Source organism: Thunnus maccoyii, chromosome 10 (genome assembly GCF_910596095.1).
Source record: "Thunnus maccoyii chromosome 10, fThuMac1.1, whole genome shotgun sequence".
NCBI lineage: Eukaryota > Metazoa > Chordata > Actinopteri > Scombriformes > Scombridae > Thunnus > Thunnus maccoyii.
This window is the reverse complement of record NC_056542.1, coordinates 29,315,196-29,333,314: the sequence shown is the minus strand read 5'-3', so window position 1 is coordinate 29,333,314 and position 18,119 is coordinate 29,315,196. Positions and strand designations below refer to the sequence as shown.

General features: G+C 41.2%; 2 protein-coding genes across 5 annotated transcripts in view; one reads left to right on the top strand and one right to left on the bottom strand.

Moving 5' to 3' along the window:
• Positions 1–287: 287 nt before the first annotated feature.
• On the top strand, positions 288–16,265 carry LOC121904924 (regulator of G-protein signaling 22). Its single transcript, XM_042422735.1, has 24 exons — positions 288–416; positions 500–528; positions 661–723; positions 846–1,028; positions 1,152–1,237; positions 1,804–1,988; positions 2,097–2,832; positions 3,079–3,240; positions 3,463–3,649; positions 3,907–4,029; positions 4,249–4,350; positions 5,851–6,045; positions 6,671–6,763; positions 7,184–7,377; positions 7,609–7,771; positions 9,193–9,357; positions 11,792–11,860; positions 12,508–12,666; positions 13,286–13,465; positions 13,554–13,739; positions 13,871–14,011; positions 14,312–14,411; positions 15,093–15,200; positions 15,291–16,265. Exons 1-24 carry the CDS (start codon positions 395–397, stop codon positions 15,317–15,319), a joined length of 3,660 nt encoding a protein of 1,219 aa, XP_042278669.1. The 5' UTR covers positions 288–394; the 3' UTR covers positions 15,320–16,265.
• The window catches only part of LOC121904923 (vacuolar protein sorting-associated protein 13B-like), a 342,443-nt gene continuing 339,972 nt past the window's right edge, over positions 15,649–18,119 (bottom strand). For all 4 annotated transcript variants that reach the window (XM_042422730.1, XM_042422728.1, XM_042422729.1 and 1 more), the window contains 3 exons: positions 17,555–17,723; positions 17,313–17,393; positions 15,649–16,784 (listed from right to left, as the gene is read on the bottom strand). In XM_042422730.1, the coding sequence (XP_042278664.1) occupies positions 16,536–16,784; positions 17,313–17,393; positions 17,555–17,723 (499 nt within the window). In that variant the 3' untranslated portion in view covers positions 15,649–16,535. The remainder of the gene's footprint in view (positions 16,785–17,312; positions 17,394–17,554; positions 17,724–18,119) is intronic.

Sequence of the window (18,119 nt, the reverse complement as noted above, 5' to 3'; positions counted from 1 at the left end):
CCAGTGGTATGACCTTACCTTGCCTTAACTGCAACAACAAAGTCATTCTCTCATTTAACTTTACTACATACAAGAAATCTTAGATGGTTACAATAGTGTAAATTCTGTTTAAAAAAAAAAAAAAAAAAAAAGGATAAATGTAGTTCTCAGTTCTGGAACATCAAGAAGAAATACAAATTTCTCTATGGTCTTCACTGGTTAAACTTTTACCGCCCCTCTGTGTTTTGAAAATGAGCCCACTTCCATAGCAACCTGCAGTGTGTCTGTAATTACACTGAGAGGTTTGCGGCTGACTTTGCCTGACCTAATGTGATGAAATGTGATTACCTTGCTCGACTTTCTAGGCTTCCAGTTTGAAAATACTGTACAGGAATTTGTATTTTTGAGGTGAACGATGTGTGGAGTACTTTCAACTGGTAAGTAATACTTTAAGAAATATATTTTACTTTTTGGAATATAGATGTTGGTTTTCTAACAAGTTTTACTTTCTATGTTTAAGAGTTTCCACATCTTACATCTGGCAATTTCGTGAGTACAAGTTTTGATTATTGACATTTCATGATTCTTCAGGCTGTGATGAGTTTGGTTTTAGCAGAATTCCATAATTTGCTTCCTTAAATGGATACTCCTTAGACTAATCATGTCATTATCTACATGCAGGAGAATTTTCTGGCCTCTGATGATGTATTGGCTCACTTCTTCAATGATTTCTTAAGTCTGCCGGTAAAGTAGAACTAACATATAGATGTAGTATATTATTGACAAAACCAGTTGCGAGTTATTTCTCACACTGTGTTACATAGGTCTGTCTATACACATATTTAAAAAAACATATGTCCCCTCAGTCTTTCCCAGAGGCTTTGATGTACAAACAGGAGACTGGACAGTTTGAGGTGGTGAACGGAGCAGCTGAGTTTGTCTCAAGAAGAATCAGATCAGTACTACACCACAGCAAATCACAACTCCTTACTCATGACCCCACGGTGCTGGCCAAAAGCACTCTGATAGACAACCATTACACTGTCTGTGTAAGTAGTGAAGAATATGTTTATTTGGAAATCAAAAGTTGAATTAATGTCTTTTGGAGATGAGGAGATATGTACTGTAGCTTCACAGAGTTGTTTTGAGGAATGTCTGTCTGACGGTTGCAGTGCCTGGACAGAGAGCAAGGAATTCAGTGGATCATGAAGGAAAGATTGCCCTTTTTCCTTCAAAGTGATTGCTACTATGAATACAGGTACAGTACCGCAGATGCATGTACTAGTACTTTACACACATAAAGCAAATGTTATTTTAGACAAGACTTTCCTTTCTGCATTTTCTGACTTCATTGTGATTATTTCATTTCTGCTACATCCATGTTTGCATACTAACACAGATTTTAAAGAATTACTTCAGTCAGTTTTCAAGGAATGCTTTTGATGGTGATTATGCAGTACTAACTTCTTGCAGTACGATGCAGAATATAGTGGTTACTGTCTAGTTTCTAGGGATCTTTGTGATTGTGTTAAAGACCTTTGACCTACTTCCCCCTTTCTTTTAATCTGCCTAATACTTTATGCATCTTGCCAGAAGCCTCAGGGCCATATCGTAGTACAGATCAGATGATGGAGTGACCCACACTAACTTGCAACCTTCACATACAGTAGAAGCATTGATAGAGAGATAACAATCATTAAGTTAGCAAATTACATAAATGTTATGAATGTATAACAATTAATTAAGTATTAATGCTTAAAAAAAAAACACTTGCTTATGTATACTGTGACTGGTGGTGTATCGGTTCTTTCTGATCTTTCCCAGACTAGCCAAGTTGTTGTTTCAGTGGGACCCAAACTTCATTATCCAGAGGAGGAAATGCAGCTCAGGTCAAACCACACTGTCAGCCACACAACTGTGTTTTTCCTCCCAGTTTGACAAGGAAAATAACTATGCCCTGAGGGCCCAAACATGCTTGCATGGTCAAGAGAATATTTCAGCAAAACAAGGTATATACCTGAGTTTTCCAAAGGCACAAACTGTATATGCGTCTATATATGTGTACTGTTTGATTAAATCTTGTTATGAAATTAAGCGTTTCTTTCATCTGTTTACAGGTTCTTTTAGGATGCATAACGTTACATGTCTACCCTCTGGTCAGATGGGACATATCAACACAAAATGCAGTGAATCATCCAGGTGTTCCTCCAGCTGCTCTGAGCCAGAGAACTCTTCTTCCTCTTTGTCCTCTGCTTCCTTCTCCTCTAACTTTAAATGTGAGAAAACTCAGGAACTTCGAAGCCCAAAAGCAGAGTTGAGCCTCTACTTCACAGAGTCATCAGCTGCTGCTGGAGAGGAGCAACATCTTAAAGAGTCCAGTAGTCTGAATTATGAGTCTTCTGAACTACAGCTGGAGTACTTGGCTGCCAAAGTAGTTAAACAGGTGCTTAAAGATGCAGTGGTCATGGTGGATGGACAGAGACGAGCAAACACTAGAGACCTGACAAATTGTACCACAGACACATCCAGTGAATGTAAAGGTTGTCAGTATTCAGCTGATGAGGACAGAGAAAGATTGGAGGGGAAGAAAGAGAAAGTTCAAGAAGCCAAGAGGGGGAGTGGACGGGAAGAAAAGGCAGAATGGGACAAGAAGAATAGGGAGGTGGGGAGTAGGGGCACAGACCAGGAAACTGTGCTTGATATGTGTTGCCATGGTACCTGTTACCATGACAATAGACCAGGCTTGGATGAGTTCATGGAGTTTTTGCGAGGAACACCAGGAGAGAAGCTGCTTAATCTCTGGATGGATATAGAGAGACTGAAAGCTACACAGCACAGAGAGCGGAAGAACAGGTGAACATATCAACACTACAAGACAAACTTTTTCTTAGTGTATGATTATGATTATTATATCATGTGTGCAAAAGGGTGATAAATTAAACTTGGTCTTTTTGTTAGTGGACAGAAGCAGAGCGAACTGTAATATCAGAGAAGGTTTGATATAGAATTCAGGGAAGAAAAAACTAAAATGCTTGTCTTTTGGAAATGTAATGAATGTAATGAAGTATCGGATGTGATGTAATGTGGTATGTGGATCAGGTATTTGGTCCTGATGAGGAGCCGGTACCTGCTGAGCAGCAGCCAGAGCTGTCTGAATGTGGAGCTGCTTTCCAGACTGGGACTGACTACCTCCCCCTGCTGGACAGAAGATAAACTGCACTCAGTTCAGCCCTGCCTCACTGAGTCTCTGCTGCACTACTGGTGAGACACACAATTCACACAGTATTCAGCTTCCTAATGTCAGTGATAGACTGTATATCTGTGTATTTATCTCTGTGTGTAGTGTACATACATATTACTGACTACATTTACCATTAAAGTACGTTAGATCTAAACATTAACATAAGCTGAATATAACAAATATCAGAGAGTATTTTTTGCCTGTATAGTAATAAGTCCTTTCTCTCTCTCTCACCCCCACAGGGCTCCTCGGTTCTGGACATCCCAGTATATTCAGGCAGACCGTGACGACTCCCCTCATATGGGGCAGTGGACAGAGTGTTGTGTTAGCCCTCCATCACACATACAGCCCCACTGTGGCTCAATGACCCTGCCTCCCCTCTGCTCTGATATCTGGCTGCCCCGATCCCCCCGTACTGCCAGCACACAGGTAAGAGCATTATGATATGATACCATAAATAGCCCTCTGAAGCAACATGTGACATGAAATCAAAACACAGAAACCAGCAGAGATGGAGCCATTTCTGTCTGGGTTGTGCAGAGTGTGTTAAGTGATGTGAGGTTAATTTTTCTTTACTCGTGAGTATGTTGGTGGTTATAGTTTATTATTTGTTAGTTTTTATTGTTTTATTTTTGTTTGTTTTCTTGATGGTATGTACATTTTCTCCTAAATGTGTGTTTCATCAGTTATACTCCAGCAGAAGACAACTACTGGGCAGCAGAAGAATTGAAAAGATGTTACAAGCTCTCTGTGCAGACTCACGTGCCGGTTTATACTTCACACACTACTGTGAACAATCTGGAAACCAGGTACAACAGCAGCTATTGAATTTTAATGTTTGCATTTTTTGTCTGCATAGTCCATCATATTATGGATGTTATGCATATAAATAGTAGCTTACAGTACATTTAAAATATCATTTTTATCATAATATAGAGCAATAATGTCCACTTGTTATACAGATTTAATTACATGTGATGAACACAGTCCATGATGATAACTATAGTGATTTTTGTGTCCTGTGTCAGCTGTGGGAGAATGCAGTTTACTTCTGGACTGACCTGCAGTGTTACCATGAGCTGTTCTACCAGGACGGGCTGGACCCCTACAGAATACAGAGAGAGGCTCAGGTCAGCACGCACACACATACACACACACACACACACACACACACACACACACACACATACATACATAATACAAGCATTCCCTGCACAAGAGTTAATACTAAAATGTTGTACCTGTATCTGGTTCAAATACAGTATGTACACTATAATCTAAAAACAAATCAGTAGCCATTTAACACAATCACTAACCCTGCAGTTAGCAAGCATCAAGCAAAGCAATAATGTCTGTAAATCAAAATAAAGTAGAAGGAAACATGTTTTGTCTATAACACAGAAACCCAAACATTTCTTTACAGAAGAATAAAATACATAACGTTTTTGTGAAATATTTTGAGTCTGTATGTATCTATTTGCTGTTTTAGAGTGCATTTGCTGAGACATTCTTACTTAGAGTCGAGTTCAGGCCGGTTCTGCAGGCAGTCTGTTACCTTAGTGATAGGTTTTTCCTGTCACATAACACTCCTCTGAGAATAAGTTAATTTTCCTTGCACCTAAAAAAATAGCAACAAACTATTCCAGATAATAAATAGTTTGATTTTATAATTTCCCTTATTTATCGTCAAAGTCTTTGTTGCCAAGACAAACTGTGCAACATCAAACTAATTTCAAGTAATGAAAATATGGGTACATTTATGTGACTCATGTTTTCTGTGGTAAAAATAAGTTATGGCTTATTTAAAATTCTGAAATTAAGATACAGTGGAATACAATACCCAGAGAGATAAAGAGGCCTCCTCGGGAGGAATTACCAGGAAAAATAAATCACAATAAATGAAAGTTGCAGAGAACCAATGTCTAAAGCTGTATAAAAAGCAATCTGTAATCAAATACAAAGTCTTTAAAAAGGCAATAAAACAGAGAATGTTTAACATTTTCTTTCCCCTCCCTTTTACTCACACACACGCGCACACCTGCTCTTGTTTGCATACTCTCTTGGCCCGCCACTCCCGTTCTCTCTGCTTCTCTCTACCCTCTTTACCCCTCAATAAGTGGAGAGATTTAAACGCCCATAAAAACAAGTGAGTCAGACCCCCCCAGCTCTGCGCCAGTCCAGTAACCCAGAACCACCCTGTCTGGCTACAGTTGGACCAGAAGAAAGCAGAGTGGTCCGCTCCAGAAAACCTCCCAGTGAAATCTATTTTCCTTCAGTTAACCTTTAGTTCACCAGAGGAATGACATGAAGCTGATCTTTCCATCGTGTCATGGCCAAGAGGGTTAAATGAGTGACATTTATGTGGTGTGATGGCAACAGTGATGAGAGATAGTGAATATTGTGTATGAGCGCACTGAACAATCGGGATGATGAAAGTGATGGCGGTTGTGAAGAGAAATGTTTCTGAAGTGATGACATTTTTATGATTTTCTCTCCTCTCCTCTCCTCTGACATCCTGCATCTCACTCCCTGCATCTCCTCTCTCCTCCCTTCCTCTCTCCTCTCCTCTCCTCTCCTCTCCTCTCCTCTCCTCTCTCCTCTCCTCTCCTCTCCTCTCCTCTCTTCTCCAGCTCCTTTACTCTACATATCTTTTCAGCTCTGCCAGGAGGAGCCTTGATGTTGATGAGGTGATCCGAAGGGACGTGTATGACCAACTGATGCCTGCTTTTGAGGAGCTGTTTGATGAGGTTGAAGAGCACACTCTGAACATCCTGCTGGAGCCCTGGACACTGCTGGTGGGCAGGGACAAGGAGTCCCTCCAGCAGGTAACCACAGTACACACACAAACCAGTCCACGTCCCTCTTTTCCACTTGAGGAAGTGGATTTCCTTGAATAAGTTTACAAGTTACAGCACATTTTGCCTGAAACTCATGAAATTATTACTATACCAAAATTTACTATTAGTTTATTGTATGTACTGAATGTCTCTGGTTGCCAACAACAAAAAAGGATGCAGGCTGAACCCCAGTGAACTCAACCAGCTCTCCTCTGTCACCCCTCTCGTTGTGTGGTTCAGGGCCAGCCTGCTCTGATCCTCTTCTCTTGTTGCTAACCGTTGCCAAGTCGTTCCTCATCACAATTGAGGGTCTGAGGTTAAAGGGTGTTGTTTGGTGTACAGACTGTAAAGCCCTCAAAGACAAATTTGTGATTTTTAGTGATTTTTATATAACAAAAACTAACTTGACCTGACAGTGGCCTAGTGTTTGGAAAGTTGAGGAGGAGGTGACTCTTCCACAAAAAGTTTATGTAAACAAAAGTTTATAGAAATGTCTTAAAATGTTTCTGTTGAAATTGATTTGATTAGACTTATTCATTTGAATTCAAGATTTGTGCTTGTGTGTGTGTGTGTGTGTGCGTGTGTGTGTGTGCATGTGCATGTTCGTGTCAAGGTGTGTGTGCAGGAGGAGGTGCGCTGCGTCGACAGTCAGGAGTACAGGGAACTCCAGAGTCTGTACGAGGAATCAGAGCGGCGACTGAATCAGGTCAGCCAGCATTCACTACTGCCACAGATTTATAAAATGCTGGTGTTCAGTTAATAGCCAATAAACACACACCTGTGAGCATAAAACAGCTAATGTAAATATGAATGTGAAAATGACGACTTTCCAGTGTTTATGCTTCACTTAGTAACAATGTTGGTTATCTGCTGTTCCAAGACTATATTACTTGGCATGAACGTGCCATTTACAATGGTGTGTTACTGCTGTTATATAGAAGAAATGATCCATGTGACTCTGTGCTTTACAGTGACTTTAGAACATCTAAAAGGCAGCACTGGGCATGATGTGATGTGGAAAAATCCCTGTTAAGACTTTTGCACCACACCTTATTTTTCTCTCTTTCTTGCCATCTCTTTTCTCTCTGTCCGTTATTCTCTCCTCTCTCCTGCTGTATCTCCTCAGCAGGTGGAGCAGTGCAGCTTCATGCTGCCTCCTTCTTCTGTTCCTCCATCTATTCCGTTTTCAAAGGGCACCCGGGCTTCTGACTCTTGGTCCAACGTGTCTTCACGTTTCCAAGGTTACCGTCTAGGTTCCTTACTTCGCCACCGTCATGAGATCGGTCACTTTATGTCCTTCCTCCAGGATCACGATGCCAGGTGAGCTGTGCTGATATAAATGGTTTTATATCAGACTTTTGCCCTGGTTAGACCTATATCCTCCACTTTCTCTAAACACATATATATAATATATGTACCTGATTTACAAATGTGCATCATATTTACATTAAACTGAACTAAAGGCCAGATGGAAAGACACACACATTATTTTGTAGGATATATACAATGCACTGAAGTTTGTGTGGAAGTAACATGTGTGTTCCTGTTCAGTATCCATCTGACGTGCTGGCTCGATCTGGAGCAGTACAGGAGGACTCCTCAGAGGGACAAGGCTGTCAGACAGGAGAGGTCGTCTCACATTGCGAACAAATACCTCGACAGGAAGTACTTCTTTGGCTCTGAAAGCCCCGCCTCAGCAGAACAGCAGAATGACGTACGTCAGTCGTTCACATTTAAAAGACAGTGTGTTCAATTTTCTTGCACTTCTTTCAAATCCACAAGACAAACACACCCATTTTGGTTTAGTCACAACTCCAGTGAGTTTAAATTATTGTCAGCTTCCTGGGAAAGCATTTGGGGCAGAAACATGGTGCCCGTGACATGTCAATCCCATGATGGGATGAACTCCAGCTGAGGCTCAACATCCAGATTTGATAAACAGAGGCCGCTGTGGCTCTCACACAATTTCCCATCTCCCTTCTTCTGGCATCCTGCAGACTTCATGCTGACAGCTCTGACAGCAGGGTGTCGTTGGGGACCAGGGGATGAGAGGACATGGTTAGAATTAAAAACAAGGAGGAGGAGAGGAGTGTGGTTTGGATCCGGAAGACAAAGAAGATCAGCTCCAGTAACAATGACAGAAGGATGAAATCTCTCCTGACATTTATAGTCTGAGATTAGGTTTCTGGATTCTAGGATTACTGCAGGAGGGCATGGTATGTAGAGTTAGGATGAGTAGATGGGACATGATTTTCTTTTCTGGGACATCAGAGATCTGGGGTATTTAAAATAACAGTTATTTATGTGTATATATGACATACTGAGGTTTGTGCCAGTATGTCATAGTCCTGATATCAGGGTGTTCTTGTAGCTTCCTGGTTTAAGAAGAGAGACAAACAGTGAACTTGTTGATATAGATTCAACTGTGGTGCGTGACCTTTGTCATTTGTCATCCGCATCTCATAAATACCATCAAACTGATCGTTAGAGCTGTGCATTTGAATGAGGATGCCAATTCTAGTGCTTCTAACTCTGTAGGATTGGCCCTGGCTGCCGCTCTTACATCTCAGCGTTGGTTCTCGTCTGCGTGAGCGATGTAGAGAGACTGACAGCTTTACTGCTTTGGCCCCTCACTCTTTCAATCACTCAGTCATCCAGTCACAGATTGGCCTCCTTTCATCTACTGACTCCCACTCTAGTGCCACGACTGGTTCTCATTTCTGAAGCCTGTGTGTGTGAGTGAATGCGTGCATGCTTGCCTGTGTGCATGCAGAAAGAGATGAGAGAAAATATAAAGGAGATATAAATAAGGAGACACGGCCAGATCGATGCAAGAAGACAGAAAGCAGACAGGGGAGATGAAGAGAACAGAGGGATTATGGGAATGATGGAGAGCGCAGTGGGAGTCAGGAAGGAGAGAAGTTTTCAGTCGCGTTTCCCCACTGTGGGCAGTTTTTCTCTGAGTTAGTCCACCTCATATGTTCTTCATGTGGTTTTATAGAAATCTACAGACATGTACAGTCTTTAGCGTTCATATCGAACGCATGAACACACACATGCAACCATGTGCTTCTACTGTGTCTTCAACTTTGTCTTCCTTATGTTCTGTTACTGTGTGTGTGTGTGTGTATGTAGATATTGCGTCTTGCAGGTGGACTGGAGCGTCTGAAACTAGAGTGTCTCTCAAACCCGGTTGTTATGGAGATCCAGGACATCGTCAGGAGTCACATTGAGAAAACATGGCTGCCTGTGTTTCTGGCTACGTCAGAGTTCACAGAGAGACAGAAACACACACCAAAGGTGACATCTGGCTTCTTCCTTGTATTTATAGAGCTGATAACACACACACTGGTTGTATTGGAGGTGCATAGCTCTTGGATAACTATGGCTGTTAAGAGCTAGTGGCATGATTACATTTACGAATGTGGTTGTCTCACAATAAAAATTTAAGGGGTACTCCAGTGATGTACTAATCCATAAAGTTGAGGTATTTAGAGAGACTGATGTCCTGACTTTTAGTCCCTGGTACGGGTCAAGCACCAAGAACGCCATCGCACCATCATGCTACAAAAATACAACTTGATAGAATCTTTTGTCAGACTCTCCCTGCCCAGTAAATACTCCACAATCCTGGTACGTATCACCAGCTTTTTGTTAAACTGGCGGTCTCCAGCTTTCCAACCTGAGATAAACCTGATGATGTCATCAAGAAACAGACCAGAACAGGAACTTTCAAACTGTAAACGTGACAAAAGAAAGTAAATTAAAAACAGTCAGTATGACGAATAAAAAAAATCTGGAGACTATTCTCCCACCATGCAAGACTCAACAGAAATAGAGGAGCTGCACACAACTGCAAAAAATTGGATGGTGGTGAAACAGTTCCAATCCAGCTGCAAATTTTGGTTCAATCTCAGCGCTCTCATAGCGTAATTTTCGGCCGCAGCAGGCAGCTGTTTCCAGAGAAAAAGCTCTAAAAACCCACTGTACACCACTTGCTCAGCACCAAATGGCAAACAGACACAGTTATCTGTAGACTAGCTGGTGAACATAGTGGAGCATTTAGCAGCTAAAGAGCCAGATATTTCTCTCAGGAGTTGGTAGAGAGCAAAAACAGAGCTAAAAGAGAGTGAATATTTGATGTTACATTCACCAGGTGGACAGAAACACGACTCCAAATGAATAATAATGTTGCTCCATAACTGCTGGATGTGGAAATAAGCAGCTGTTTGCTAACGAGTTCAACATAACACCTTAAAAAGTGATCATATGTCAGTGTTGTGTTCAGAATTTGTTTCTGCTGCCCCCAAGTGGCAAGAAATGCAAGTTAATGCAGATTTAAGTTTAATGGCGGTGGCGTTATAAAGTCACAGTATTGCATCATATGCTATTAGTATACAACTACTTACTATAAAGATTAGTGCATACTGTATACAGTACAGTACTGTATACTGTCACAGCCACATGTCCATGTTCTTCAGGATTTTAAGTTAAGTATTAAAACAAGTGGATACAAGTTCATGTAAAGGTTAAAGAAAACAGCTGACTCTTCCACAGTAGCCTACATTTAAAAACAATTCCACTTTTTTACACTAATTAATCGTAGCTGAATGGATTTACAACTAAAGCACAAAAGTCAACAACAACAACATACATTACCTCTCTTTCAACTTATGTTTCTTGTTGTTCGGTATTCAGTCATTATTCATACACATCCATGTATCTAATGGGCCTCCATGATGGCGTCAGCAGTGGATGCTGGGAGATTTAGCAGAGGTTAAAATCAGTAAAGAAGTCATGAAAGGTCGGACACCACCAAAAGCTTGTGAACATGATTTCTATGATGATGTCATTTCACTTTGGAAAAGCATACAAACTAGCTGACTGTTAATAGTTGTTGCTACTTATTAACTACTCATTTCTATACATACGTCCATTAACTGAGCAGGATGTTTGGTACATGCAGAAATTGTTGAATTTTGTTGGTTTTATTTAAAATGCAAATATTATTTCTTACACTGGGCTCCATTTCTTTGATTATCTGTCACAGAATTCAAAAAGTGGCGGTAATTTAGACGCATTGCCAACCTTGAGTTCCTAATGTGTATAAATTGTACTCGTATTAATATCATGTAACCTTAAAGCCTTTGATTGCTGCTGTATAATGGCCTTGAGACAAGAGCAGACAGAGATAAGAAGTCAGATGCGCATTAGTGACTCTGCATTGTGAGAAACCACTGAAACGATGTCACTGTCCAGTCGCTCTCTCAGGTTGCCTCATCAAGTGGTAACACATAAACCGCATATTGCACTGCTCTGCCTCATTATGTTATCAAGTTTACTATGTTTGGTCACATGAATCCTCTCATTAAGTAATGAGAGGTAGAAGCAGTTTAGCGTTACACACTGGAGGAGGAGTGCAAGGCTGGAAAATATAGTTAAGAGGTGAAGAGGAGGACGGATGAGGTCAGGGTGGGACAAAGATCACATCAGGGGGGTGAAGATCTCTCTAAGAGGAGATTGGAGGAATTAGAATACAGGAAATGAATAGTGAGGGGAGGTGAAAGGTAAAAAAGAGGAGACAGAGCTTCAGTTACTGCCAGTGACAGAGAGCAGGAGAGTGCAGAGCAGAGAGGTGTTCAGTATCCCTGTTTATCCTAGTTTACTCAGTTTCTGACTTTTGACCTCTGTGTGTGTGTATGTGTGTGTGGGTGTGTGTGTGTGTGTGTGGTAGCCCCAAGCAGCAGAAAGGCTCTTGCAGAACGCCTACCGTCGACGCAAGACGAGGAGAGAAGCCTGGAAGGTAAGGAGAAATCCTCTGGGGAAGCTGGATATTTTGAATGGAGAGAAATAAGGCATTTCCTGGCCTGAAAGCATGTGTGATTTAGTTCATGACTTGGCTTCAAGCACTGGCTTTGTCAAACACCATTTTGGCCCTGTGGTTAGTTTTCCCAAATTGGATCCAGGATAAATAAGATTAAAGCATCAGCCTTACTAACCTTCCTTTAATAGTCTTTGGAGTGTTTTCCATGCAGCTCTGTTCCCGTCCTCTCATCTCAGCTTCACAGCACAACACAGATATAAAACATGAACATTTCACATTTTAAGCAGGATGATTACAGGAAGGAGTTTTCATACATGATTGTGACTATCATCTTTATGATCATTATCTCATCATTGGCAAAGACCAGATTCTCTGAATAAAGGAGTGTCATTATCTCAGTTTTCTGTGAGCTAAGACTGCAGCTCATTCTGTAGGTCACAGATCATCTTTACTGCTGTTGTTCAGGAGCATACTGTATCTTCTACTGCTGTGCAAATTAATGTTTTCTGCCGGGAAAATATTCACACATAAGTAGGTGATGATGACTTTTATTGATCCCTGGGAATCCCTTGTTTCTCCTGAAGGAGTTTACTTGCAGTTAACAGCGTTGATTTTCCTTCCTGCAGGCTGAGGGCTTGTGGATGACTTCTTCCAAAGAGATCCTGCTGTTTCGACGGATCCTCCTCAACCCCGTCACATGTATGCAGTTCCAGCACTTTGTTTCTCTGAAGGGAGACTACCTGGAGAATGATGTGCTCTTTTGGCTGGAAGTGCAGCGGTACAAGGTACAAAACACTATAAGATGTGCTGGTGGGTCTCAGCCATCTTTGTTCTATACATTCCACTTCCACATCTTTCTTGTTTCCCTCGCCCAACTAAAACTGGATTTTTGAGGCCAATACAAATATTTGAGAGTTTAAAAAAATTCTGATGATTATGTATTGCTCAATATTCTTTTTTCTTTTTTTAACTTACACTGGGTCATTAAGGAATTTGGACCATTTATATATATCATATAATGAGACATTTTAGAGTTGAAAAATAAACCCATCAGTGCTCTCTGGTGGACAAACTATGTAATGGAGACAATGTTTCAATTGGTCGATATGCAATATAATATAATATATTAGTGATAAGATAATATTAGCTGGTTTATTGGTCTAGCCCTACTATTAACTATAAAAGGAAGTTAAAAGTAATTGAAGAAACAGTCGAGGACAAGACACATACTGTAGTGTGAAGGTATTACGAGTATGCTAACCTCTGTAGTTGTCTTCTCTCAATGCAAAAATTCCCTTTTCACTCCTCTCAATTTCAGTAATATTCCAAATATTTCAGGAGCAGTGGTAACTTGGAAATGGTTCCTATGTTGCCGTTCATTCCTCCTCTGCTCCCTCTCTGCAGGACCTCTGTCATTCCCACAGCGATGAAACCACAATCCAGCGAAAGATCTCCACCATCATCAACTGTTTTATCAACTCGTCCATGCCACCCGCCCTGCAGATAGACATCCCTCCTGAGCAGGCTCAACACATTCTGGAGAAACGCCACGAGCTGGGCCCTTACATCTTCAGAGAGGCACAGGTAGTGTGTGTGTGTTTGTGTGTGTCTAACAGTATGGGTTGTGTTGTATTATTTACTGCATGTGTGTGATTGTTCTCTGTGTATTTAGATGTCAGTTTTCAGTGAATTGCTGAAGGTTTGGCCTGAGTTTCAAGAGCTCAGGTGCAGCGTCCAAGAGGAGCAGCTCCTTCCTCTCCTGGAGGAGAAACGAGTCAAACACAGAGCCAGGGTACGGAGACAGAGGAGAAAAGAGGAGGAGGAAGAAGAGGAAGAGGATGTGAGGAGGAGAGCCCAGGTGAGGAAAGAAAGATTAGTGAGAGTGACAAGAATGTGGTTATGCAACTTCTAATATTTCTGCAAGACTTCTAAGTAAAAGAAAATCTCTGATTGAGACAAATTAATTTTAATCGGACCTCTTTTGTGTAGGCAGAGCTGGAAAGGCAAGATTTCAGTTTTAGGGAGGATGAAGAGACGGACGAAGATGAGATGGAAGAAGAACAAGAGAGAAGAAGTGAAAAGAAGCTGTCAGGGACACAGAGCAGAGCGCTGCTGACTCCTGCACAGCCGGTAAGAAGCTGTCTGATGTTCCTAATGTTAAAACATTAAGAAGGTTGAGCTGAAGATATGTTTGCGTAGAGTGTATCCTGTAAAAGAAGCCAAACTAAATTATTCTTTGATAAGTATCTGAAAGCACAACATATTAAAATAAAGACTGCAGTGATAAAGAAAAACTCAATTACAGCATGAAGTCCAAACAAGCCATCGTTGAGACAAACCACAGACTATAAAGAAGAAACTCTATCCTCTAATTGAACCGTTTTTCTAATCATGTTTGATTTGACTAGATTTCTGGAAATGTTCCCTCAGTTGTCGTGGTCCTACTCCAAGTATATGGCAGCTCTGAAGAGAGAGGAGGTGCTGCTGAGGAGACAGAGTCAGCTGGAAGCCTCGTTCTCCGCAGTCTCAGGTGTACACACACATACACACACACACATTCCCTTGTCTCCCAGGGCTCAGTAAAACTCCCACATCCAGCGCTTTTGACCACTCTCTGCTACTAGCCAGACTAAATGCAGGAAACCATAACACTGAAATGACATTTAGCCATTCCCACGGTAAAATCCAAGCTAAATTTCCAAGGGTCTGATATTACCTGGCACTCGAAGCCAAAGCATTGTAAAGCCGACCCCCTCCACATGTCAGAACTGTCTCATTATGTAGAACTCTGGCCAAAACAGCCACTTCAGCCTGTCCATTAAGTGTCAATGTTCTGTGCAGGAGTTAGTCCGAGCCCACACTGCATGGACGTCTAAATGAAGCATGATGCTAATGCAGAAGTTAGTTCCAGTCCATAGTGAATGAGGGTGAATGGAAATGAAGCAGAGTGCAAATAGTGTTTTAATGGGATGGTATAGAGGAGAAACACTGTTAAAGACACAGATGGAGATCATCACTGACTCCTACATGGTGGAGACATACTGAGTACAAAGACCTGAGAACTCATTGATGATTATGGAGATGGTATCAGCAGTCTTTAAGGCATAAATAACCCTTCTTATTCTCTGTAAAAAGAGCATCCGTCAATATATTCAGGGCCCGTACAAGCAGGTGCTTAACACTGTCATTCAACTGTCTCCCTTCCCTCCAGACTCCTCCTCTGACTGCAGTGTGAAGTCAGCAGGCAGTAAGCACAGCTACTGGCAGCCTTCACATCGCTCCTCCAGAACAGACAGTAAACAGTGTAACAGATACAACAGTAAGTGAACAGCAAAACACAAAGATGGAAACGCACTCAAAGCGCTCAGTTTGCCTCTAAAACATAATTTGCTCTCATATTTTACTGCAGGGGGTGTAAGAGTCTGCAACATGAAATGAAACCAAAGTGTAAGAAGTAACAAGTTTGACACAAACAAATGAGTGTGACTGACTGTTACTGGAGCACAATGAGTGAAAACTGAGAGCAGAGCTGCTACTGATATCTTCATGATAAGGTAGATGTTTGAAGCTGGGTGTGTAACCATTAAACCATGTGTGATAAGGATCTAATAACTTGATCGTGATGATACCTGGCTGCAGGAGTGGTGTATGTTCATTATATTTTCATATTTAAGAGGACTGGTTACAAGACAAATATATCTCACTGTACTTGTCATTTTTTCTTTTCAGTTTTTCTTACATGGTACACAATGAATTAATAGCACATATCATTTTTAATATTTTTTTATTAAAAGGGTTCTCTATTAATATATTATCCATTTACAATAAATGCATTGGACTTAAATCTTACATAGAGCTCAGTGTTACAACAATATAAAAGGCAACAATAACAATATGTTTGCATCATGAGGGTTGGCATCAATATAAGGTTACAAAGAACAGTGTTATTGTGAAACAAGTATGTTACATCATCTATAAAAACATTTTGGTTGACAGCTGGTATCTCTAGCATCCATCAACATGTATATAATATTGCACTTAACACTGGGATGAGACACACTCACTACATGGATAATGTAAACACTGAGAGCTTATTCTGCAAAGTGAAACATTACAGACTGTTGTGATAGAAATGTAAGAGATCTGTGTAACTACTGTTGGTTCTGTACTTTGTATTTCTGTCTGCAACACTGAAAACGTTTCACACTGACTGAATGAGCCCTCATTTTAAGTTAAAAGAGAAAACACTTGGTCCAAGTAGGTTGACAACTCTTACATGTTTTAGTGTTTACTACAGTATGCGCTAACTGAAATGTATAAACTTGCGTGTGTTCCTATGATTAAAATGAATTCTAATCTCTTTTCTATGATGAGTTTGTTGTTTCAGTAGAAAATATATCTTTCAAAGGCAGTTCATAAGAATTCTCTACGTCCCTAAGGCATGGATGACTTAAATATATGAAACTGTTCTTTTACCTCAACAGGTATGTTTTGCATAAATGGGTAGTTATCTTTTAAAAGCCAGAGTTCAGTGTATCCCAAGATTTTTTTTAAGGCTTAATTTAAATTGGAACAAAAACTTTGTTTTTCGTAGCATAAAGCTGATTTCGTCATATCTATCAGTCTCAGAGTCACAGATGTGTGTTACTGTGTATTAGTGGAATCCGATGCGTAAGGCTTTATTCTTCACCATTATGAACTTGCTGACAAACACCTTGGCGAAGGCGGGATCTACCAGGTAGCAGTAAGACTTGGTGACAGAGGGCGGAGGCTCGGCTAGCGTCACTGGGGGCTGCAGCTGGAGGGAGGCAGTGGAGGGGGAAAGAAACTGGGAGGCTCGCATCACGTAATCCACCAGCCGCCGATACTGCTGCTCCGACAGACGCTCACGAACGCCGTCACCCTGAGGGAGGATAGACACATGATTACAGTACTCTGAACCCGGCTCTGGTAGTTAACCCTTCTGCAGGTGGTGTCCAATCATGTGCCATCAAGGACACATGATGGAGTGTTTTGTTAAAGTATGTTGTCATGCCAACCAAACAAAACACCAGCTGCTCCAACCAGGGAATTGGTGGATTTCATCAATATTATAATTCCTGATCAGTCAGGCTCATAGCTTACTGCCACGTTTAAGATTCAGACATTCAAGGTTGAGAACACAATGAACTGCTGAACAAATTTAATATTAAACCAACAAACCAAACGTCTTTTTAATCAACATATTCAATAAATCAATGCATATTTGGTATCAGAAAAATACTGAAAATACTAAAACATCTGTCTTTTAACTGTAGATGTGGCACATCATTTACTGACAGACTGCTCAGCCTGTCTAAGCACTTTATAAATTAGACACTGTGTAATTCGTCTTTGATTTCTGTCATGTGATCCCTGTGTGGCTCCATTACTTGCAGTTTCAGAGTCTCACCTCTGTGTCACTGGCTACTGTCTGCTGCTGTAATGTGAGGGTGAGGTGGCCCTGCTGTTCTGGCTCCTGCTGACACTCCACCTGCACAAGACACAAGGTTTAACATTCACTCCACTCTCTGCAAAACAGCACAGCTAAAGAGACATTCACTGGACTGTCACAGGAGCTGTTTTTCAGTCTGGTGATGAGATTTCTGTTGTGTGGAGTGCCTTTCTCTTTTCTTCCAGACTACTGTCAGTTACCTCAGTGATGGGGAAGGCCTGCTGCTGGGTGTCCTCACTGAGGCTGACCACAAACAGCACCTCAGAGGTGAGCAGCAGACATCCGGCATGCTCCTGACCCGACCCGCTCACTATGGTCACCTCCAGGGCCATGTGGAGCTCTGGCCGCCCCAGAGACTGGAGCATCTTCCTGTGGTCAGAGAGGAGAGCAAGCAGGGATAATGTACATTTTAAACAAGTTATAAAAACACATTTATAATTGTGCCATTGATTTAGAGAGGCATAATCAGGAAATTTACATGTCATCAGATTAAAAAAGGGTTTTATTTTTTTCTGCTTGATCAACACATGTACTGTAGGTAACAATCAGATACACACCCTTTCCTGTGTGTATGGATTATGTGCATATCCACACTTCCTGTAAACACAGGACCACACAAAGTGCCCGACTAACCTCAACACACACAAACAAGTGACCATACGTGTCTGCTTACATCCTGTAATTTACATTTCTACGTGTTTCTGTGTGGTTCCTATTACACACATGTTCGACGGGGAAATATGTGTGCATGAACTGAAGCGTTCA